This window comes from Rutidosis leptorrhynchoides, chromosome 4 (assembly GCF_046630445.1).
Source record: "Rutidosis leptorrhynchoides isolate AG116_Rl617_1_P2 chromosome 4, CSIRO_AGI_Rlap_v1, whole genome shotgun sequence".
Classification (NCBI taxonomy): domain Eukaryota; kingdom Viridiplantae; phylum Streptophyta; class Magnoliopsida; order Asterales; family Asteraceae; genus Rutidosis; species Rutidosis leptorrhynchoides.
In genome coordinates this window covers 140,055,795-140,081,636 of record NC_092336.1, presented here as the reverse complement: position 1 = coordinate 140,081,636, position 25,842 = coordinate 140,055,795, and the positions used below count along the sequence as shown (strand labels likewise).

Below are 25,842 nucleotides of genomic sequence, written 5' to 3'. Positions count from 1 at the left end.
AGCAAATGCACAGCGGAAGATTTCTTTCATACCTGAGAATAAACATACTTTCAAATGTCAACCAAAAGGTTGGTGAGTTCATTAGTTTAACATAAATAATCATTTCCATCATTTTAATAGACCACAAGATTTCATTTTCAGTTCTCATAAATATACGTCCCATACATAGAGACAAAAATAATCATTCATATGGATTGAACACCTGGTAACCGACATTCACAATATACATATAAGAATATCCCCATCATTCCGAGATCCTCCATCGGACATGATATAAATTTCGAAATACTAAAGCATCCGGTACTTTGGATGGGGCTTGTTGGGCCCGATAGATTTATCTTTAGAGTTCGCGTCAATTAGGGTGTCTGTTCCCTAATTCTTAGATTACCAGACTTAATAAAAAGGGGTATATTCGATTTCGATCATTCTACCATATAATGTAGTTTCAATTACTTGTGTCTATTTCGTAAAACAGTTATAAAAATAGCGCATGTATTCTCAGTCCCAAAAATATATATCACAAAAGCATTTAAAAAGGGATTAATGAAACTCACGCATATAAATATTGTAAAACAGTTAATAAAGCATTTGCATGTATTCTCAGCCCAAAAACATAAAGAGTAAAGAGGGCAAATGAAACTCACGTATATAATTATTGTAAAACAGTTAATAAAGCATTTGCATGTATTCTCAGCCCAAAAACGTAAAGAGAAAAAAAGGGAGTAAATGAAACTCACCTAATGTATTTTGTAGTAAAAATACATATAACGTCATTGAACAACTAAACAATGCAGAGTTGGCCACGGATTCACGAACCTATATCATTTGTATATTTATTAATACACATAATTGTAAGTTAATAAATTTATATATATAATAATTTATTAGTTATATTATTTTTATATTAATAATATATTTATGTTTCACATATTCCTTTTATATATAATAATATTTTGTTATGTTATATATGTATTAAATATATCTTTATATATCTATATATATATATCATTTGTTTATTAAGATAGTTATTATCATAATACCCGATTAATATTTGTAATGATAAATACGATAATGATAATACTTAATATTAGTAATAATGATAATAATGAAAATAATTCTATTAGTAATAAAAGTAATGATATTAATAATATATAAAAATATATTAATTTTATTGTTAGTGTTAGTCATGTTAATGATTTTAGAAATTACATAGTATTAATAATCATTATGTTGTACATATTAATACTTATAATGATAATAATAATAATAATAATAATAATAATAATAATAATAATAATAATAATAATAATAATAATAATAATAATAATAATAATGATTATGATACTTATAATGATAATTATAATACTGATAATAATTATAATACTAGTAATGATATTAATAATAATATTATAACTTATAAATTGATACAAGTATTAGTTTTTAATGAATATATAATAAATTTTATGATTTTTATAGAAATTATAATAATATTCATAATATTCATAATCATAATAATAATAATGATAATAATAATAATACTAATAATACTACTAATACTTAATAATAATATCAATCAATAATAACAATAATACCAATACCAATAACAATAATAATAATAATAATAATAATAATAATAATAATAATAATAATAATAATAATAATAATAATAATAATAATAATAATAATAATAATAATAATAATAATAATAATATTCGATGATAATGATGATATACCTAATAAAAGGGATCTGCTTTTGTCGATGGTTCAAATGGATCGAAGATGGTAAACACGCAGGAGGAACAAGTCACGGTTCAAGGGTTTATTCAATTCATTAATCAAACACTCGATCAAGCAACAATCACTAATGTTTATTAGATCGTCGATTCATCATCATCACCATTAATCAACGTCATCATACGTCTTCATTATCCCTTTTTATCGTCATCCTTCACCAATCGATCAGGTATTCGGTTCATTAATTGATCAAATGGATAATTGGTTTGATTATAGTTTCTTAATTTCATTATCTATTTATATATATTCCGTATTTTAATTGAATTGAATACGGGAAATAAAAAAAATAATTTTGTGTTCTTGAAGGATTAAGTGATAATCGATTATAGTTAATTACCTGTTTGTGGTTTTGATTATTAATTGTAGCAACAGCGAATCATAGGACAATTTGTGGCATGTTATTTGATTGAAGATCCATAAAGAAGCAGAAATTTGTGACTTGATTAAATAGGAAATTGTAGTGGCGTTCGTTGGTGATCTAGTGGTTTTGTAGATGGTGGGTTGCAATGGTTTCATAGAAATAGAAATTAACAAAATCTGCAGGAGGTAGGTCGACCACTCAAGGGTCAAACCTGATCCGTTTAGCAACAACCAAACTCAACAGTGATGAGCAAGAAAAATAAGATATGGCGGTTGTTTGTTCGAGTAGGAAACAAAAGAAAAGAACTGCAGCAGCCAATTCCTAACATAATTTAAACAGAAGCTGTAATAGATAATATAGTTTGATTAGAACAAGCACAAAGGATGGTGTAGCAGTGGTGGTTTCTGATTGTTGCAGGTTCGATAGAAAAACAGAAAACAGAAGCGTGAACAGTGGGTTTGGAGCAGAATGATGGTGTGGTTGTACATGGTGTTTAGGATGCACTCGACCAGAAATAGAAACAGTAGGGTGTCGATTTAATATGATGAAGAAGAAAAGTGATGAGTTTGGAGGGCGATGGTTGTTTGATGTTTGATTAAACGGTAACAGAAAAATGAAAGTGTAGCCGCAGTCGGCTTAGAATGGTGGTGCTTGGTCATCAAGGAGGGTAGTAATTTACAAGTTCCTGAATGGTATTTGGTTTTCTCATATAAAACATGAAATTTGAATAACTTGCAGGTGGTTGCTCGACAGTTGGAGGTGGTTTCATCGACAAATAACAGAAAACAAAATGGCAGCAGTAGCAACATTGGTGACTGAGAGTTCATATGGTGAAATTGATAATTTGCAAGTGAAGGTGTGAAGTGTTTTTCTCAAGTTGTAAGTATATGCCTAGTCTTATAGAATTTATTATGTAATTATAATATCAATGATTAAGTATGTAATACTATATAATATAAATGGTTCGGTTTGTTTGTCAATGGATAACAGGAAGGTAAAAGAAGATTACAAGTGGGTGTTTTAATGGTGGAGTTGTTGGGGAATATCAGGATAGGCTCTTGGTTGAGAAAAAGAAATAAAAAAAATAGAGATAGTGATGATTTATGTAGGATATGCATGAATACATCATGATAAAGTAATAAATATTATAAGATGTAGATGTTTTTGGTAATTTCTTGTTTGTCGATAATTCAAAAGAAAGGAAAGTAGGATTGGTTGAATAATCATTCAAAACAATGTATTAATAATTGATTGATATGATGATTGTTATTGTAATAGAGATAGATAGATGGTTAGTTTTGATTAGTGGGTTTTAGGTGCATGTAACACTATATATATATATATATATATATATATATATATATATATATATATGATATTATATAACAAGTTGATGTGGACATTAAACAAACTTGTACTACATCATTATTATTAACGATAAATTGTCAATTATATTGTAGTTTAACTAAATGATCATTTATTAGACTTGTTAAATGAATTAGAAACGCGATCATATGGATAAACCAATATAGTATACGTTTTAGATATATATCTCAAGCGAATGTTTAAGGGTTCTTATGGGTTTACTTGTTTGGTAGCACATGCCGCAAAAATTTATAAATCAATGTTCTCGGCCTCCTTAAAAGTTTGGTTTTAAATTCCGCCACTAATCTCAATTGTCCCAACTAGCTATATACGTGATCGTTACAATTTATATATGGGACTAACTATTCAACTTCTTATATTATTTTGTATATATATATATTAAATACATATTGAGAGTTGAAGCGAGTAAGTTTAAATCATTCAATTTACATTTAATATCTCGTTAAAGTTTTCAAGTTATTATATACACACACATATATCTATATATATATTTACAAACAGTTGTTCGTGAATCGTCGAAACTCGGTTGAGGTTTAAATGAATGTATAAACACAGTTTAAAATTCTTGATATTCAACTTAACAAACTTTGCTTATCGTGTCGGAAACATATAAAGATTAAAGTTTAAATTTGGTCGGAAATTCCCGGGTCGTCACATAAAAAAGTTAGTAAGAGGCTACTAACAAGTAACAATAGTGCTAACCTTTTGAACTACTAACTAATTTTAGTGAGGGCCCAAGTTCAAACCTCATGGACTACAACTTTGGGTTAAGCTTTCAAAAAAGAATGCTAACCACAACCTGATTTGCACAACCTAAAGCCCACCATGGCGACTTTAATGCTCCTCTTGTGGCAACTTTAGCTTCTGACTTAAGCCCAAACCTACAATATCCAAAAACAACTTAAGCAAAACACAATAAATTAACACCCATTATATAACTAAAACCATAAATTTTCATACTTGAGCAGGATATTGGCATTAAATTAAAAACCATTAAAAAAAAGCCCATTCAAATCCAGGAAAATGTTCCTTTTTGGTAAAGAATTCTCTTGTCGCCATGGTTGAAACCTTTCAAAACCATATGCAAATGATTAGAAAGTAGGTAATCATAGTCAGTTCAGATTATTTGCAGTCAACACCAAAAGGCTAAGGTTATCTCACTTTATCTCCTCTCTTAAAATAATTATGAATCTATACCTGTTTTAAAATAATTAAAATAAATATAAATATTTGTAATTGGTTACAAATATTCAATTACCATGAATGGACAAAAGATTGAAGATGGGTTAACGAACCACGTTTTATATAGTCACAAGTTAGATTATTTTGACCTTGTAAAACCCACCTGACCCACCCATTATGCTATCTATAAAAACCAGCAGCAGAAAAACCTGAGTGATATATCAGCATAAACATAACTAACAGACACAACCATGTTTAGCCGCTCTATGTACGCTTTAGAGAAAGCCTTTCAACTCGCTATATTAGAGAAAAATTATGTACACTGTACATAGCAATGATTCTTACTATCCTGATAGTAACTTTGAAACTTCTTCACTATTCATAAATTCTTCTTTGCTTTTATGCTTGGGTCAAGTAGCATCAACATATTTAAAGTCTCTCTTATAGGGCTCTGCAGATAAGCCATAGTTAATTTTGAATTCTACAAAATGTATTCATTTATTAAAATTTGGCTCCAATGATAAAATGACCTTTCTCAATCTGACATGTAATCAGCCTTGTCCCGCCCATGTTGTCACCTTCATCAGTCACATTAACAACAGTGAACCCATCATTATTGATGTTAAGGTTGAAAGTAGACAGCTGGATTATGAAAACAAAGTTTTTATGTATGACATCGTACAGCTCCTAAGGGATATCCCGTGGATAACACACTACAATGATGAATAAATGTGAAATTAAGTCTTAGTATACCCCAACATTTATTTATAGTGATGTTATGGTTATAGACCATGGGAAAACATTACTTACAGTAGGTGCAAGCGCATTCAGCCAGGTGGTGCTTTTAGCAGTCAATTTCAATAGCTGAGTAGAATCAATTCACAATATCCAGTCTTATCAAGAATGCAGATGGTAACACGAATCATGTTAATAGAGTCTTGCCCAGTTAACAAATGCAGTATGGACGTGTTTAATAAAAAACATGATTCATCAAAAATTTTGATCTAAATAATGTGACTAAATAAATTAAACGCAGATTTCAGAGTTCATGAGTAATGACACTCACTTGGCAGATATTTCATATTTCAGCTTCAGTTTTACAGTTAGGACACTCAAAAAACAACTTCCTCTTTGTCCACTGACATCTCTACTACCTTTCTGACATTTTTTGCAGCAATGCTGGAACCAACCATCTTTATCACAAATTCTACTGACATTTCGACGAACCACAATTTTACCTTGTCTGGCCGTCTGTATGTCAATTAAAACATACACGTGAGTGGGTTTGTTTTCAGGAATCGTGTTCACATAAGTGTGATGTGAATGTTTTTATTCAAAGATATATGTGATTGTTGTTCAACTAAGTTTTACAATTGTGCGCGTTTCTTGTAAAGGTGCATCTTTATAAATTGTATCAACATAATAATCATATTACCCTCTTTAAATGATTAAGATCGTCGACAACATACGCTTCGGGCTTTGTAAACTTGTCAATCAATGTTTTCACTTCTCTCGCAGCTTTTAGTGATATCCACTCTGTTGTGTTAGGGTCACCACTTTCGACAACATTGAAAGTCCTGCAATTACATCAGATATGAAATACATTTAGTGAGGAAATATTTTAAACCTAATATGAATTTGATGTCACTAATACCTAAATTATAGTATGATGTCACTAAAACCCAAACGCAACAGACTTGACCCGTTAGAGTTAAAAGACTTTAGGACACTTGAAACCCACTTGGCTCGTTACACTTTTAGTTAAGCTCATTTTAAATGGCCAATTTGACACATTAGAGATAAAAGGCATCTCAAAATGACCCATTCATAAATAACTGGACATATATTCTATACATGCTGATATATAAAAGCACTTATCAAAACACCCAATAATACAACCATCAATTATTTAAAAAAAATGAACAAATTTTGAAAATTTTAGTCAGATAATTAAAATTACTGAAGAACTTTCAATAATACCTTCCTTCTAAGGGAGATATCATGTACTTCAAGTGCACGTCCACTCTTATAGCTAAAAAATTGCCGTATTAATCTAAGAACTATACAAGTAACTCTTTTCATTTCAACTTCCATATGCACATCGTTTGACTATCAATCATCTAGCTACATACCTCTTCATCCACATCTGGTTGACCATCGAAACGCAGAAGAACAGATTATATGTATGATTCATCATCCTGTAGAAAAAGACAAATGGAGTGATTAAGAAAATGTACTATGAAAGATAGGGGTGCAATAGAGAATGAGTCCAACAAAGATAAAACAGACAATTAGTTGCAAAAGAGTATGAAGAAAAGTTGGTTATCTTTGCGTATCAAACAATAACAAATTAAATGATGGAGGAAAATCTAGTCATATCCACTCCAATGTCATAAATAGATTGATAATGTAAACGGACCCAAATTTCTGTATCAATCTGGACTTCATATCTATCTTTCATTACACATAAAATTGGATTTTCTTTAACCTATCTAAAACCAGTGGTTAAGAGTATGAATAAAAATGAGGAATGATTGGCCTATATATAATGAACAGAGTTGAAGAAAATCACGAAATTCCCTGGGTTAATTGATTTGTAGTTATCTTTTTTTAATACGTGTTTTAATTATGTTAATTAATTTGATTGCCAAAATTTTAGAAAGTTTGTTACAGTTTATTTTTAGATAATATATTGATTCCTTAAATTTAAAAATATATTAATGAGTCTTAACTAACATAATCAATTCCATAATTAAAAGGATTATTTTTAGGGACCAAATATTGAATAGTAGATTTCTGGAAACTACATACATCGCATTTCATGTTATATAGTTTTCCATTAATACCTAAAACATTAACATTGTTGTAGGTTATATTCTATTCATTAACATTGACGTAAGCTAAAGTAAATAATTTAGATGACCCGGACTGACCCGTCTATTTTGACACCTATGGTGAATTTACATGAAGGTTCACCCGCTTGAACTTTAGACTACCTGCATTTTGCTATTACCATTAATTTACCAACAAAAGATTCATAGACTAATTCAAATTCAAATATATATGCTTCTGGATGTGTTGATGAAACAGACATACAAACATATAATTCAAACTGACTTAGCAAATTTGAGATGACAGAAAATAATTACAGCAGATATATCATTCAATCAATAATCATTAACAATGGAACCACTCAATCAAAGATGATATAAAGAAAAAATAACGATCTGAGGATTAAATCAAAGGTACTTGTTTTTACTTGTTAGAAAAGTGATTATATTTTAGTATTGCAACATACCTGCGCTCAACAGTAAAGTTACATGATGATGAAATCTCTTTACTGTAGTTAGAAATCTCTTCATTAAAGTTTTGGCATAAGATATACGTACGTATAGTTAGAAACGTTTCCATTTAATTGAATGAAAGACTATAATCCTACAACAATCATAATCGAATTGATGAAATTGAGAGTAATAACCTGAATGCGTAAATCTCTTCACTATATCGGATTTGGACTGATTCCATATTTCTGCTATCAAAATTTTCGCAACATGCTGATGGAATCAAAGAACCCTAATTAATTTTGTGAGTCGCTGATGAAATCAGCCAACCCTGATGAAATACGCACCTATTAATCGAAGTATTATTTCAAGAGATCTCACCCGCGATTATGCAAACTTGATTGTGGGATTTGATTTCCGTCGTTTTCGTATGAAGGCGATGGTATTTTGGTTGTATCGATGATGTAGAGAAGAAAAGAATAAACAGTATGTTTTTGAAGAGAGAAACCAGATTAGGGCTCCTGAAATTGAAATTGGGGTGTATGGCGTAAGTAGCGTGACCCCTATTCTTTGTTTTACTCCTGTATTTTTTAATCTTTAAAGGGTATTATGGGTAGTCTAGTGATATAACAAATAGTTATAAGTAGGGATGGCACCCGCGGGTAATGGGCACGGGTTCTATATACCCGCGACCCGCCCGTCGGGTTGGTTTTTTTGCTCGTAGAGACCCGTTACCCGCCTGCAGGTAAAAATATTTCGCCCATGCCCGTGACCCGCGGATACCCGTGACCCATGGGTAAACCCGCGGGTAATAATAATATACAACTTTGTTAAAAAAAATTTAGAAAAATTAGGAAATTTTATTAATTATAAACAATATTTACCAATAACACGTGTAAAATGATGTGAAAGTCAAGTTTTTTACTTATATATAATATTGTATTTTTAATCATTATTGCATTTCAAGTAAAAACCCTTTTAAATTGATAATTCTATGTATAAACTCGCGGATAAATTAAAAAAAGTCTCATAAATTAGCGGATCGGGTTTTACCCGCGACGGGTAGTATGTACCCGCGACCCGCCCGCGACCCGTTGGCGGGTATAATTTTGTACCCGTACCCGTGCCCGCGGGTATGATTTTATGATTTTACCCGCCCATTACGGATCGGGTACCCGCGGGTCACGGGTTTTTTCTCGCCCATTGCCATCCCTAGTTATAAGGTTATAGTTAGATCTAATGGTTATTAAGCAAGAGCAATGGAGGTTATTTTTTTGATCTAAGGGTCCAGATTCAATAATGCTAAAAAAGTATAACTCAATTTTTCTTTTCTTTTAATGTATAGTATAGATATAGATATAGATAGATAGAAGTATAGATATAGATTTTGTTTCCTAATATTTTAATTGTTTCCTAGTCATATTGTAATTGTTAGTTATAAATAGTGTACGTATGGGTTTATGTAACTCAGTTTTTTTTATTGAATAAAAAGTTATGTTAAGTAAAAAGAAAACCGAGAAGGTTTCGTTCCTTAAACCGTGAAGGTTTATTCCAATCGATCAAGCCGAGAAGGTTGATCACCTATCTATCCTATTATCATTGTTTAGCCACGGTCCTTTTTTTTACATTATTTGGTATCAGATTCCAGGCATAGCTAAACAAGAACAGATTGGTCGGTATTACAAGGGTACGAGCCACAGATTCGCCGAGAGAGTCAGTGATCATGATCCTCGTGATGCTGAGATTGCTCATTTGCAGCAACGAGTTAGGGAGCTAGAGACTGAGCATTTGCAACGAAGGATAGCAAAATTAGAACGTGTCGACATCATAAATATGATGCACGCTATGCTTCGGATCAAACAGAGGATCGGTGGGAAGTTATGAATCCATTCGCTAATGCGCCGAGAGGATTCAGACGGGACCATCATGATGATCCCTTACATACCATTGGTATAAAGGTTGAACAAACTTTTAATCTTGAATTTATTCGCGAACCTCTTGTGGATGAAGATTCTGAACCCATCTATGATACTGATGATGAAGAGGCATAAGAGGACGGAGTGCATCTCACCTGGTCGCCTTCAGGATCATTCATCATCGGTGAGACGGACTCGAGGATGTGTACTTTTACGGAAGAAAAGGGTGTTTATGAAAAAATTATTCACAATGAGGAAACTGATGGGTATTCTTTTTTTTATCACGGATCTCCCATTGGGTGTTATACCTGCTATTTGGGATGGAAAAATTAATGAGTATTCCGGAAAGATTGCACTCCCAGACTCGAGGACGAGTCTTTTCGAAGAAGGAGAGAATGATGTAGGTTTGGGCCATATTATTGTTGGGCCTGCATCTAATGATAAGTTAGGCCAAGCTGTTGTTCGGGCCACAGAATGGGACAATTGGGAAGCTGGAAACAAGTTTAGAAACACGTTTAGAAAACGTAGGGGAGAAGGATAAGAGGATGCTGACAAGACTTAAGGAGCAAGTAGAAGTTTATTCCAATTTGATTTGTTTCTTATTATATCTTATTTTGTTTCCTAATATTTTAATTGTTTCCTAGTTATATTGTAATCATTAGTTATAAATAGTGTACGTATGGGTTTATGTAACTCAGTTTTTTTTATTGAATAAAAAGTTACGTTAAGTAAAAAGAAAACCGAGAAGCTTTCGTTTCTTAAACCATGAAGGTTTATTCCAATCGATCAAGCCGAGAAGGTTGATCACCTATCTATCCTATTATCATTGTTTACCCACGGTCCTTTTTTTACATTACTAGTACTCTTAAATATATAAGTCATCTTCATTTGATTTCATATTAGGTCCAATATTATTATAGATTTAGTAATTACCAAATACTAATATTGGGCCTAATATGATAATTTAAATGATGATAGTACTAAATTATAATTATATAGGGAATTAGCTCAGATGTGTAATTTATGAAATTTTATTACGTTTTCCACTTCTTAAATTATTATTATTATTATTATTATTATTAATTTTTTTTTTTTTCTTTCTGAAATACATCATCCATTCGAACAAGTAAGTTGTTCTAACTCAAGCTAACATCTTCGAACTCCAGTTCAAAAAGATATGTGTTCAGACTCCCAAAGTTTTCCACTGAGTTCGAATAAATAGTGTATACTTGGAACAGAGGTAGCTCATGCTTAACGGTATATGAATCCGAATTCTTAAATCACCAAACTGGACATACAATTTCAACCAGAGTCTTCTTACCTGGTCATCAAGAAAATTGCTGAAACTGGATATTCATGGTTCAACTGCCAAAGCCCAAAGCTGAAACTACCTAAAGCATGGGCTAAGCTTTTGACATCTTGAAAATAGCCAGGTTCACATTTTGAAAACACCATAATTTATTTGTCAATGTAAGAGCTTGTAAATGGGTGGATTAGTCATTTCTGATGATATGTCAATGTCCGGTTTCCTTTATAAATTTCCGCCAGATAAGCCTAATTGGTTGCTTATATAAAATAATTGTCAAACTCTTGGCTAATCGAATGAGGAAGGTAATTTACAAGATTAGTCCAAACCAATCCGGTTTCATTGAAGGGCGCCAAATCATTAATGGGTTTCTAGTTGCCAACGAGATTGTAGATTGCCTTCGAGAGATGTAAGAAATGAGGAACGTGTATCCATCAAATTCGCATTATGAAACTGCATAAGACTAAACTGAATACTAACTTAAAAATGGTAAATTTCCGAGGCAACAAGCGGGCTAAGCAACTCTTGTTAAACATCATTCATGACTGTATATTAGGCCTAATACAATTATTGAATTTAGATATTCTTAGTGTAATTATCCGTTTACCGAGTGGTGATGGTGGTGGTGGTGGAGGCGGCGGCGGCGGCGGCGGCAGCGGTATCAAATTTACTTTGATTGATTATTCCATGGAGGTATCATCCACTGCTATCATTGATTCGTTGTTTTTTTTTTTTTTTTTTTCTGATTTTACATCAGATTATTGATTAAACTATTCAAGTACCACTCATTATATGAATATTGGAAGTAGTAACAAATTACAAATACTATCTGCATTATTGAATAATATAGTGTGGATACATATGAACTAAATGTGCCTATAATTGTGGAAGACAAATTTGAATTGACAACATTTACTACCATATAGTTGTCAACTTGATCACAACTAGCACATGGTTGTCAAGTTGTTTACAACTATCGTATAGTTGTCAACTTGATCACAACTAGCATATGGTTGTCAAGTTGTTTACAACTATCTCAACTTGTTTACAACTAACACATAGTTGTCAATTTGTTTACTACTTCTTCCATTTCCAAGTATTATAAATAGGGCATCATACATGCACACTTATGCATCCCAAAATCAATTCTTTCTTCCTTGTATACTAAAGAATTAATAGAGAGTTAGTGAGTGTTAATCTCCTAATTACAAGAGATATAAAGATTAGTGTTTATCCTTGTAATTAGAGAGAAGTGTAATTCCTATTATTCTTATTATTGATATTGAAACGTTTCTTTCCTTGCCCGTAGTTTTTTATCCTATTGGGGTTTTTCAAGTTAAATCTCGGTATTTCTATTATTGTCTTTGTTGGTTGAATGTTGGTTAATGAACTAAACGACAAACTTAAGTATGATTAACCAAAGAATATGTTTTGATAATGACACATACATATGCATAAGTGATGACTGACATCTTAATATAAAACACGCAAGGTCACTAATCCATACTTTATCTTGTAAATGACCAAGTCAAACATAGCTTAAAGAATAAAATTAAAAGATCAGCTAAATACACGGTCAAGGTACGGTCGACCGCACAGCCAGCCGTAGAACCCCAAACTGAATTGCAACGCAGTTTTATGTTGCACGGTCGCCACCACGGTCAACCGCAGTGCGACATCAGTTTTCTTTGTTACCAATTTTGACCAAATAAAGTTTGACTAGTTTCCTACATCTATAATTCATGAAGCCTGTCTCAACATGCTTAGAATAGATGCCTTCTCCATACTCAATTGAGTTTTGGTCATAAAAACACTAATTGTGATTAATTACGTCTAATGACATCTTAATGACAAATTAACCAAGATTAGGCATAACACATAAGTGTTAATCAACAACTTGTGATCTTAATTCTTATCTAGACATCCTTAGTATGATCATCAAGTACCAACACACTTAAGCCAACATCACTAGAACAATAATTGTTATTAAAAAAGACTTAGTGATTAATTAAGGCTAAATGAGGAACAGTGTTCTCAAGTGTAACTAGTAAAGACTTGTAATTCTAAAATACACTTAGATACATTTAGGATGGTCACCAAGTCCCAACTAGAGATTGCTTTTACCTTGTGCATGTGTTGGACATTATAGTGTGCTTACATATTAATCATACAATATGTTATATTGCAAGTAAGCTTGCTAAAAGCTTAAATTACAAGTTGTGCAAATATCTATATGATTGATCTTATAGTAACTATCTCTTGCTATGTGTGAGTATTACTTGCTACTTGCTAATATGTTTAATACTCATAAATTTATCAACTTGATTAACATGTTTGCTATGTACTTACTAGTTAGGATTCAAGTAACTAGTCTACTCCAACAAATTAAGTGTAAATTGGTTCACAATAAAATTATGATCAACTGTTTACTTGATCTTGTCTAAGTAACAAATTGTGATTGCTTGTTCAAGTATGACTTAACTTTGATGTCTCTATATACTTAATGATCATCTTAGAAAGACATCATTCAATTAATCCACCTAAGCTTAAAACAAACATGACTTGTGATTAATTGAAACTAGGAAGTTAATGACATATTGACTAGTCTTTAGAATTGAACCAAATGCATTAAAGTGACTACCTAAGTCTTGACCAATATGAGATTTCTCAAAATATCAATCAAGACACTTCTCCAAGAATGTTGGGTTTACCACTAATGGAGTGTTATGTCACTTTCATGCAATAAGACCAAATATCACACACTTAATGCATATAGTAATTGTATAGGATGTTTGGTTTCTTTTGCAGGTGCTAGAAGGAGTAAAGATGCCAAAATGTGGTGTTTAAATTTGAGTCAAACGGCTATACAACGGATACTAAATTTGGACTGGAGCACGCACGGTCGAACCACGGTCGACCGTGCAGGCAACCGTGTATCAACGGCTACTTTTTGAATCCCACTATAAAAGGCAAGCATTAAAGAGCATTTGAAGCTGACCCTCTTGCATATTTTAAAGGCTTATTTCCAGAGATCACAGGGGCTCTAACTACTACTCAAATGTGATCAAGCAAGAGAAGATTCTATGATCTTATAGATATAGAATTTGGTTGTTGTAAACTTACTAATCAAAATTATTAATCTTGTGAGTTTACTTAGTGTAATGTATGTCATAGTATTGTCTTAGGATCATCATTACAAAGTGTATAAGTCTTGTAACTTCAATTAGTAGAAGCATAGGCTAGCTTAGTGATCTACTTCCTTAAAAGGACTTAGGAAGTTGATTAATCTCATTTGGAGATTAATACTTGTCCAAGGTGAAGACAAGTTGATCTAAGTTGGAGTTGATCTTTCAAAGGGATAGAAAGATTAGGTTTGTTGTATACCAAAGAAGTTGAAGACTTGTAAATCGGATCTCCACCGGGTTTGGAGAAAAGTGCTTAGTGAAGCAACAAATCCCGATTAGTGTAATCGGGGAGTGGATTAAGGTGGATTAGTTAACATCTACCCGAACCACTATAAATCCTTGTGTCTATGTTCTTTACATTACTTCATTTATCATTTTGAACATATACACTACACACATCAAGTTTGAGTTGAATTGGTTGATCAAAGTTAATCGAATTTGGTGATCAATCGAAAAAGTGTTAAAAACGTATCAAGTAACTATTCACCCCCCTAGTTACTTACAGTCTTTATTTCAATTATTACTAGCGATTTGCTATAATTCGGTGTCACTTTTCTCAACAAGTGATATCAGAGCCAGGTTCTTATATCTAGTGTGTATTAATCTACTTATCTAAGTAAGATTATTTTCACTCAATATAAGTTTTCAAGTACTATTTCTCGAAAAATAGTGTTGTCGAAAAGAAGATTGTAATCATAACAATGTCTACAAAATTTGAATTTGAAAAGTTTAACGGGAGTAATTTCTCGTTATGGAAATTAAAGATGAAAGCTATCATGAGAAAGGATAAGTTTTTGGTGACAATCAGTGGACGGTCATCCAAGACTGATGAAAAATGGGAAGAGATGGACGGTCAGGCTATCGTAAATCTTCATCTGGCACTAGCAGATGGCGTTTTGTCTAGCATTGATGAAAAGAAGACGGCGAAAGAGATTTGGGATCACCTCGTAAAATTGTATGAGACCAAATCACTCCACAACAAGATATTCCTAAAAAGGAAACTATATGTTTTACGCATGAGTGAATCCACTTCAGTGAATGAGCACATTAATAGCTTAAATACTCTATTTTCTCAACTCGCTTCATTGAGTTGCAATATAGAGTTACAAAAACGTGCTGAAATTCTACTTCAGAGTCTACCTGACTCGTATGATCAACTCATTATCAACCTAACCAATAATATTCTCACGGAATATTTAGTCTATGATGATGTTGCAGCTGTCGTTCTAGAAGAAGAAAATCGACGCAATAATAAGGAAGACAGACAGGTTGGTTCGCGACAAGTGGAGGCCTTGGTGGTTTCAGGAGGGAGATCAACGGAACGTGGCCCAAGTGGGAGTCACAATCATGGTAAACCGAAGTCTAGAAAGAAGAAGACATATACATGCTACAATTATGGCAAGAAAGGTCATCTGAAGAAGGATTGTTGGAGTTTAAATAACTCTAATCCTCAAGGAAATATTGCAAGCATTTCAGAAGATGGGACTGCTTTAGTTAGTGAAGCAGTGGTAGCAAATGAAGGTAGAAAGACATTTGTTGATGTCTGGTTATTTGACTCGGGAGCTACTTTTCACATGACCCCTAGAAGAGAATGGTTCAAACAATATGAACATATCTCAGGATGATCTGTATACAGTTGCAGTGATCATAAACTAAAGATCATTGAAATTGGAGATATCATTCTGAAGATGCATGATGGTACTGTTCATACTATTCAAGGAGTACGACACGTGAAGGGTTTAAAGAAGAACTTTTTGTCTTTAAGACAATTAGATGATCTTGGTTGTAAGATGGAGATAAAAGACAAGATCATGAAAATCATGAAAGGCGCAGTTGTACTTATAAAAGGAGAAAAGGTGGGTGCTAATCTATACATTCTGAAAGGCGAGACGGTACGGGAAGCGAAAGCATCTGTTGCTTTGAATAGTTCAAGTGATAAAGCTGCTATAATATGGCATCAAAAGCTTGGACACATGTCAGAACAAGGTATGAAGATTCTTGTTGATAAAAATCTTATTCCTGGTCTTACAAAGGTATCGCTACCTTTCTGTGAGCATTGTGTAATCAGCAAGCAGCATCGCCTGAAGTTTAACACATCAAATTCTAGAAGTAAATTGGTTCTAGAATTAGTTCACTCTGATGTGTGACAAGCACCAGTTCAATCCCTAGGAGGAGCAAAGTATTTTGTATCATTTATTGATGATTACACTAGGAGATGTTGGGTGTACCCAATCAAGAGGAAGGCAGATGTGTTTGAAGTTTTCAAAGTTTACAAAGCGCGGGTCGAACTTGAATCTGGTAAAAAGATCAAGTGTTTGAGGACAGATAATGGAGGAGAATACACTGGTGATGAATTTGATAAGTTCTGCAAACAAGAAGGTATCAAAAGACAATTCACGACGGCATACACTCCTCAACAAAATGGAGTGGCAGAGCGGATGAACAAATAATAATAATAAAAAAATAAAAGAAAAAATAAAATATAAATAATAATAAAAAATAAATAAATAAATAAATAAAAAATAAAAAAATAAAAAAAGGGACGCCATGAAAATGGTAGAATCAAATTTCCATGGGTTTAAAAGTGTGCCTGAAAACATCAATTTAGGCTCTAAGCGGCATTCAATTCGTTACTTAATCGACGCTTGGTATTGCCTCAATAAATAAAGCCAAGGGACCTTGTAAACAATACTCGAAAGGTATGTCAGGTGGAAGTTGTTGCGCGAGCAAAGAGCCAACCACCCGTAACTAACCAGAACACCACTCATGCACCTTTACAGTAGACATCCCCGAAGACACACAGCTAAAAGAATACCAATCAAGCTCGGGAGCAAGGAAGGTCGTCCTCAGCCATAATAACCCCAAGATGCACCGAACGATGCGATAAACACCCACACCCACACCCACACCCACACCCATATAAACCTATATCCATACCTACATACATCCGTGCATAAACCTACCTATATACCTACATGAAACATACCTACGTACATACATACACCTACAGAACAAACAAAACATACATACATACCTACAAAACAACCTATCATACATACATAGGCAAAGGATATATACATAGACAAAAAAAAACCTACATTACAAAACCTACATACAAACATAGACAAAAAGAACCTACATTATGAAACCTACATTACATTACAGTTAAAGCATATAAGAAAACTTATTTCGCTCATAGAAAAACCTAAGTAATCTATAATTTAATAGACATCAAGTCACCCAAACAAATGGAGATAACGATAGCAATAAAGAACTACTTACTTAAGAGTAGGGATAGTTTATGACGGATGCGTAGAAGGATCAGCATTGTATGCCCACTAACACTAACTGATCTACCATTTTTCCCCATTTTATATACTGTCAAGTAAATAAAATCTACCATTTTTTCCCGTTTTATATACTATCAACTAAACTGTACACCAACATCGGTTACACCAATATACCAAAAATTAGTTGTTCTTCTATGTAAAGATCGAACCTTAGTTAAGCGTGCATATACAACAGTCTGATTGATTGTATGTAATAAACAATTTCAATAAAAAATTTGCTACCTAGAAGAACAATTACAGTAACAACAGACAAATATTTAATCAACTATTACTTCTAAAGTTTTAGACCAACATTGATGTAGGCAACCATCATTAACAAAATTAACCCCTTGTATCATGTATAAACTTTGATGGCAAGATATTAATGTACCCGAGCATCATTGACGCAGTAGCATTAAAGCAGCTGCCAGAATAGGGAAAACCTTGAGAAGCAATATCTTTATCGGCAAATCCGATGACAACCGGTTCTACAATTCCAATTCCAACAGCTGCCGCATTTGGAACAATCTCGCAAGTCGGCTCAATGTCTAAATCGATTAGCTTCATGCCCCTTCCTCTATATCATCACCAGCTGGCCTCCCCATTTCTACAGTCGCGTCATTACCCTTCCTCATCCTCCTCCAGTGTTCCTCTTCCTCCACTTCTCAGTTGTGGCTTCGTCACCCATATCTATTACAACCAAATAAATGAAAGGTAATCCAAACAAAATATGTAAAACGTCTTACTTGTGATAATCAAAGTTACGAAGGGCGGTGATTATTTTCTTAATTTAAAACAATTCAACGGTCTTTTCTGCCGACCCCATTGAAAAAACCCACTCATTAAGTATGATTAAATGCCAAGCAGCTAACCTAGCATAGAAACCTACTCATTAAAGGATAATCAGTATACACCACTTACATCTAATACAAAATGAATATATAAAGATAAACTAAACTTTTACATCTTTAACTGTTTAACCATTTTTTAGAATTAATTTGATAAACACATATTTTCATGACAAAGAGGCATCCACTATTCTTTTCACCTCAAAAAAGTCATTTTTGGTCACTCTAGGTGTCTAGCAACTTCTCCGTAATACAAATTTTATTCTTCTGCAAACACTTGTACAAACCTGCTTCGGCATTGCTCTGTCATCATCAACATAAGCATCATAATTCTCAGAATCAACTTGAATAGACATTTCATTTTCTACTTCAGTAGTTTCTTGGTTCACTCTAAGCTATAAAATAAAAATAGATTAATACAAAATACATTGCCATTTGATACTTGATATCAAAGAAACTATAGCCGCATATTAGTTGTCGCATGTATACCTTATTACATCTCTCCTCTAGCTCATAAGGGCGCCAATTATGCCTTAAAGAAGATTGCAATGCATATAACTATATAATCAAGTAACAGATCATCAGATACGCATATAAGCAAAATTGTATATTTATAATTCTAACTTCCACAATACTCGATTTATCATCTAATCACCTCATTAATTGTTTCATCATGAAGTTTGTTTTATAATATCCATCCATTGACAGACACATGTATATATAGTGAAAGTTTCAAACTGAAACCATAAAATGTCCGAGAACTACGAACTATTGAATTACGTGTTATTTTAAAGGGAAAAGTATATGAAAATGCATTGAACTTTCACCAAATTCCTATTGTATGCATCCAACTTTGAAATCTGCTATTGTATGCATTTAACTATCTAAACTGTTCTATTGTATGTATTTAACCTGTTATAATAGGTAACATTCAATTAGATATTTATATTATTAGCCCCTCGTGTTTGTAAATCCTAATTTCATTGGTCCCTTCATCGTGTTTGTTAATCTTCATCTTCCTTCCATTAGATATTCTAGATTTCCCAGATTTCATCATTTCTAGAATCATTCATCACACGAAGTTTCTTACCAACATCCTAAAATTAAAAATAAAAACCAACAGTCAACAACAATTCCAAATAGTACAAATCAACAAATTATCACAAAAATAATAATATTCACAATAAAATCAAATTAAATGTACACCAGAACCTAAAATTGAACATTTCTTTCTTTAAGTATTTCCATTACTTTCAAGAAAAGAGCCTTAACTTCAGATTCTAGAAGCGGTTCACATTTCTTAAGCCACTGATGTTTCACGTTTCATTTTTGAGAACCCAAATTCAAATCTTTCTCACAAATAATGGCAGTGAATTGTTTAGATGTGTGTTTGAAAATCATCAAAGGTAATAACACATCTTTAACTAGATCTGGATCTACCACCGTAATACCCTCAATCGCATCCCACCGCCGTAATACCCAGGTCCGGCTGAACAGTAGTTGTTGCAGGTGGTCGGTTTCAACCACTAAAATAGATGTGAAGCAAAATTAGATCTGAAGCTTTTGGTTTCAACTCATAGACAATTCCTTCTAAATTTTCTTCCTTCGTCATCGAGTATATCTTCAAACTTCCAGATTTGAGGTAACGAAATGTATTTTAGTTTGAAGTAGGTTTTAGTTTGATTTTTGATTTGAGAACAAGTCATGGGTATATATTGATTTGGTGATGAAGGTTGGGATGAAATTTTTACGGTTGTTGAAATTCAGGTGTGTTTGGTGATTAAATTGAAATATTAGGCATATATTGATTTTCAAGGAGGTAGTGACCTTTTATTGTTTGAAGGAGTGAAGCCATTTAGGGCAAGTACGTGAGATTTGAAGCTGCAATTTATTTGCACAATAAATTCATTTGGATGATTTCGTATGTGTAGATGGGTGAATAAATTCTGCTTCGAAAAGATATGTATAAGGTTCGTTATGATTTCGTTAGATAAATTGATGTTTATTTTGATTTCGTTATGTTGAGGGACTAACTACGTCAAAAAATTAACTTTAGTAACCTGTTACCTGATTAATAAGTCATGGATTACATACAATAGTACATATTTAAAAGTTAAATGCATACAATAGGAGTTTTCAAAGTTAGATGCATACAATAGAAATTTGGTGAAACTTAAATGCATTTTCATATACTTTTTCCTATTTTAAACATCAAAAAATGGCATTCATGCGTAAACATATGAATCAAGTGTGATTTGAAAGGTAAATTTTTTGCTTTTTAAAACCTGTTACAAATATTAACACATCATTAGATCCATTTACAATGAACACATGGTATTTTTATGGCCATTATATACCAAAATAATAATAATAATTGTTAACTAACCTGAAGATCGCAAAATATTTACAGTAATTTATAAATCGATTAAATATCATATGAATTGATTACCTGATGCAAACGAAAAATCATTTAGATTGTTAGCAAGAATCATAGATGGAAATTTAAAGAACCAATTTGACGCCGATTTAGGGTTTGATACTATAAAATCAACGATCGTAGTGTAGTTATTGATGCTTCGATCAGGAATCTTAGTTTCTCTGGCGGATTTTGATATCAGAGTATTTGGGGAAATCAAGTAGGTTTCGGTTTTTTTTTTTTTCTGAATGTTGCAACTGAATGATATTTTGTGAACCCCTAATTTAGATATTCTTTCCCGTGTGTTTTATTCATATTAGGGGTAGTTTAGTGTGTTTAATTCAAAGTTTGAAGATTATGAGGTCATAAAGGTGAGATGTCATTTTTAATAGCTGTGATCTAGCTAAAGGTATAAAATGGAGGGCTAGGAATGATTTTTTTATTTTAGTGATGACTCATTTTGTGTTTCTTATTATATATAGATTAAATTAAATTAAATTAAATTAATTAATCTCTACATTTTACAAAGCATAAAGCTTAAATTTGACATGTCAGTCTGTCAGAACTTCTGAAACCATAATGACACGTGTAATTTAGTTGCTAATTACAATTTATTCCCGATAATCACAAGATACTTACATGCGTCCCAATCAAACATCCCATTAGCCTTTTCATTTATAAAAAAAAAAAAAAAAAAAAAAAACACCTAAAACCGATCCCTCCCTCTCTCCCTTTACCCTCTCTCTTCAGTGCTCCTACAACCACACCATTAACACCGCCGATTGTGGCCTCCGGCGCCCGTGACAAACCTCGCCACCACAGCAGATTTAATCGCTGCAATTTTACGCACAGAACGGTACTAATTTTGTATAATATTGCCGATATACATAAACTCGTCGGGACGTTTTCCGGTTAGGGTTTTTCGATTTTTGGCGACCTTTTATATATTACTGAGTAATAAGTAGCGTGCTTAAACAGGTATGATTTTAATTGTGTTTGAATCCATGTTATAATTGAACCAATATGATATTCAATCCATTGATTTTGATTTGTTTGATTTCCGTTATATTGATTGAATCCTATTTTTTTTTATCGTTAATCCATTGAATCCTATTTGTTTGAATTTCATTGTATTAGGGTTATCATATTTCGCTTTTTCTTTAGTCCAGCAAATTGAATAAGCTGCGTAAGTTATGTGCTATTTCCTTTTTTTGTATAATTATCATAGTTTTGGATTGTGTAATTATATGTTTTTTGTTATAGGATCACCACAACATTTCGATTTCGTGCCTATTGGTATGTCTGTTTGTTTTAAGTTTATTGTTGTTTGGATGCATTTTTATGATCGTACTGTTCTTGATTGTTTGTATTTGTTATTTTATGGTGCTTATGTGATTGAAAGTATTTAAGGTATGTGTTGTTTCTATTTTCCGTATTTCAATTTTTTTGCTGATGTTGTTGTTGTTGATGATGTTTTTTTTGCTTTTGTTTTCATGGTTAAATAATGATGATGATGATGATGATGATGGTGTACTGTTTTAAATGTATCAAATACTGTATATGTGGTGTTTGCTCATACTGGTATTCATCTTTTGTTTTTTGAAAATAAAAAACTTTTATTTCATATATACTCAATATATTTACATGGTATATATATACATCTACATCTTCACATTGTTTTCTCTATTATTTTTTAAATTGGATATCTTTTAACTAAAGGTGACAAATTGGGTGGGTCGGTTAATTGTTTATTTTTACTATGGATTATAGAATCTCAAAATTGTGGTGGCAGGATAGCATAATCTGAATTTAGTTCCCTCTTCACTAAGTGAGAATGTGAAACCCAAGTTGCTAAAGTGAAAGACCATATATAAGTTAAATGTATGTCAAATTCGCATAATATTTGTTCAATGTCCTGTTGCCTACTTACGATTACAGAAGTAAAAAAATACCTTTCGCTAGAATCGAGTTTTCCCACGTCTTCAAAATCATAAAACAGTTGATAAGAGCTTATTATGTACATCATATATATACACTTATCAAAGAAATATGATGTGCATTCAGTCAACTTAATTAGTCTAACTATATTTTTATACTAAAAAGTAATCTGATTTTTTAGTTGGACTCATTATGAGGCCCAGCTAATTATATGATTGTCATAATACTTCAAATCGATTGTTTAGCTACCAACCATATGAAGTTGCTTTTGTACACTTTTTGGAAAATGTCTTTGAATCTTAAAAAGAAATAAAAATACTAAGGTCTTTAATTTTATGCTATTTCGTTAAAGCCCTTTACATAAGTTTTACCTAAGGTTTTTTGAATCTAGGACAAAAATGATTTGAAAATTAAATTATGTTAAGCGACTAGCTGGTCACCGGATCATGATATGTTTATATAGCTATTGATTTTAATCGAGTAATGTGTATGTGTATATGCAGTATTGTAAGCCACACATTAATCGCTTAAAAAGTTGAAGGAAATGCCCACAAGAATCGACGAAGGGAACGTGCTGATCAATTAAGAGCTCGAGTAAGTATTTTTTTTTCTACTTTTTAGTATTATTAATATTTTATCGACTATCAGAGTTTGAGGTATGCCATTACATTCGAATGTGAATTGAAATATGCAGGTTGTTGATGATGTAAAGAGACTAAAAGAGATTGAATGGTAATTTTTACTATACTCATATAGATAAGTTTTTCAAGTTTGACTTTAAATATTTTACTTACATTCTAAGGTAACACAAACAGTAAGTGTTTCAGGTTAAAAAACATTATTCTGATTACTAGATTGCTGCATCTTATATATAAATATGTACCGATCTTTACTATTTCATAGCTATAATAGTTTCTATTGCTATTGGCAACATTAATAATATATGTAACTATGTAAGATATAAACAAAAAACGTAAGTGATTTATTCATGGCTTTAACATGTGCTTTTAGTTAAAATGCTTTTCACCTATAAATATTATAATTGAGATTCCAAATAGAAGAATAGAGGTAATATATGACAGAGTATAGACAACTAAATCTAAAAAGATAGTGTGAGGTTAAAGATAAGTTGTTAATGACCTTAGAAATAGCAATATGGGTGGGTCAGGTAGGAGGTTGGATAACTGATAGAGTAATAGTTGATTGAATGCACACTAAATTTAAGTTTAGACCACTATGTGCTTCTGTAAATTATTTGGACAGATTTGGACAGATTTGTTGACGTCTCTATAGTATCGGAAAGTTGTTTATCATGCTTAAATTCATTATAAATTATTAATAATGCAACGTAAATTTCTTATATTTATTTTGTTAAATAAATGGAATAATAGCTTTTGTATATAAATATTGTAGCTGATCAAATTGTGAAACACTGACACGGATACGAGTGTAGCAGCTGTTTTTGCGAGTTGGCTCTTATTCTTATGCTTATGCTTATGTTGTACTATGGTAAATTTCTTATATTTATTTTGTTAAATAAATGGAATAATAGCTTATGTATATAAATATTGGAGCTGATCAAATTGTGCAACAGACAGTGGCGGTACTTAGTGGAACCCAAAGGGGGTATCCGCCCCACCTGGATTTTACGGAACAAAAAATTTTACACTAAAAAAAAATAATTTTCAAAAAAATAAGGTTTTTTTTTAGTGTTTACCCCTGCTGACAATGAAAAATTTATTAAGTTTTTACACCGCCCCGTCTGTATCCGAGTTCAAGTTCCGCCACTGGCAACAGAGACACGGATACGAGTGTAGCAACTATTTTTTAGAGTTGGCTCTTATGCTTATGCTTATGCTGATGCTTATGCTGTACTATGGTAAGTATTTTGTTTAGTATGTATTATGGTAACCTTATAGGCTTATTGGTAATCACAGGTAAGTGATATGACTGAAATGGACGGTTTTATTCGTGCGGTGTCGTTAGGCCGTACGGCGATCAGAGTAGCAAATAATAGTTTTAAATTTATATTTAGCGGGGCCTAAATCGTACTACTCCTTATTATGAGTAAGGGAAGTGTGACATAGAGTCGTATTTTTAAGATATCAGTAGAATCGAACCTATAATTAAAGCTTAAGATAATTCACTTGGGGGACGATTTGAAGAGGTCTTGTTTGTCACATGCCATTTTGTTTACGCCACGCCAACCGTCCCTCCAAATTATGAGATCGCGTTTGTCAAACTTAATAGTTTCAATATAGTGTAATTAAGTTCTCTTCAATTTTGTTAGTGATTTGTGATATTACCTTTTATCCTAACATTAAGTTTTAGTGTAGACACTTATAACTAATTTTCTTCTTCTTCTTTTTTTTTGTTTTTTGTTTTGTCGTACAACACACAGGTTTGGAAACTCAGATAACTACACCGGTTTTGGCCAGGGCTTAGATCGGTTTGGCTTTGCTATTTTTTTAAATATGTATGCAGAATAAATAATGAATAGGTCGGATTTAGTAGTTTGTATCTATGTGTGGAAATGACAAGCTTCATTTTGAATGTAAACTCACTGGGCTCAATGGTTGTACATTGTAATCTTATCTCAACTATCATTTTAGTAGCAGTTATAATATCTAAATGCATATATTCCTTAATTACTTGATCACAATAATCATATCATTGGTCGTATATGGATAGTCGACTAATTTGACTATATTAAAGGAACTTATTATTTTTTTTCCAAATCATTGTTTTGAATTTATTCAACCGTGATTCAAATGATACACTTTATATATTACCTATTATTTAGGCTAATTATGTGTGAGTGTGCCAGTTATTAATATTCAAATACAAAAACATACATCATCTTCGCAAAAACGATTCCTTGATCCTTCTAAATCATTTAT

At 32.2% G+C, this 25,842-nt stretch overlaps 1 protein-coding gene and 1 long non-coding RNA gene across 25 annotated transcripts in view; one reads left to right on the top strand and one right to left on the bottom strand.

Annotated features, from left to right (window-relative positions):
- Nucleotides 1-8,536, bottom strand: part of LOC139840222 (uncharacterized) — a 29,271-nt gene extending 20,735 nt beyond the window's left edge. Inside the window, exons 1-9 of one of the 21 annotated variants that reach the window (XM_071830454.1) lie at nt 8,202-8,536; nt 6,856-6,921; nt 6,159-6,300; nt 5,790-5,974; nt 5,534-5,660; nt 5,254-5,436; nt 5,069-5,174; nt 4,502-4,609; nt 4,197-4,422 (exon numbers count right to left, since the gene is read on the bottom strand). In XM_071830454.1, the coding sequence (XP_071686555.1) occupies nt 5,651-5,660; nt 5,790-5,974; nt 6,159-6,300; nt 6,856-6,921; nt 8,202-8,248 (450 nt within the window). In that variant the 5' untranslated portion in view covers nt 8,249-8,536 and the 3' untranslated portion in view covers nt 4,197-4,422; nt 4,502-4,609; nt 5,069-5,174; nt 5,254-5,436; nt 5,534-5,650. Of the gene's footprint in view, nt 1-4,196; nt 5,175-5,253; nt 5,437-5,533; nt 5,661-5,789; nt 5,975-6,158; nt 6,301-6,703; nt 6,922-7,656; nt 7,720-8,021; nt 8,039-8,201 lie in introns of those variants that run through there. The other 20 variants (XM_071830463.1, XM_071830465.1, XM_071830467.1 and 17 more) reach the window with 20 other exon arrangements.
- A 13,190-nt stretch (nt 8,537-21,726) lies between these two features.
- LOC139841189 (uncharacterized) lies at nt 21,727-25,554 on the top strand. 4 transcript variants are annotated; one of them, XR_011757402.1, is made up of 7 exons: nt 21,727-21,982; nt 22,142-22,190; nt 22,268-22,585; nt 23,446-23,536; nt 23,637-23,674; nt 24,356-24,451; nt 25,344-25,554. It is a non-coding gene; the product is annotated as an uncharacterized lncRNA (long non-coding RNA). The 4 variants fall into 4 exon arrangements; XR_011757401.1 differs by having other exon boundaries at nt 22,142-22,585; XR_011757403.1 differs by lacking the exons at nt 22,142-22,190; nt 22,268-22,585.
- Nucleotides 25,555-25,842: the final 288 nt, after the last annotated feature.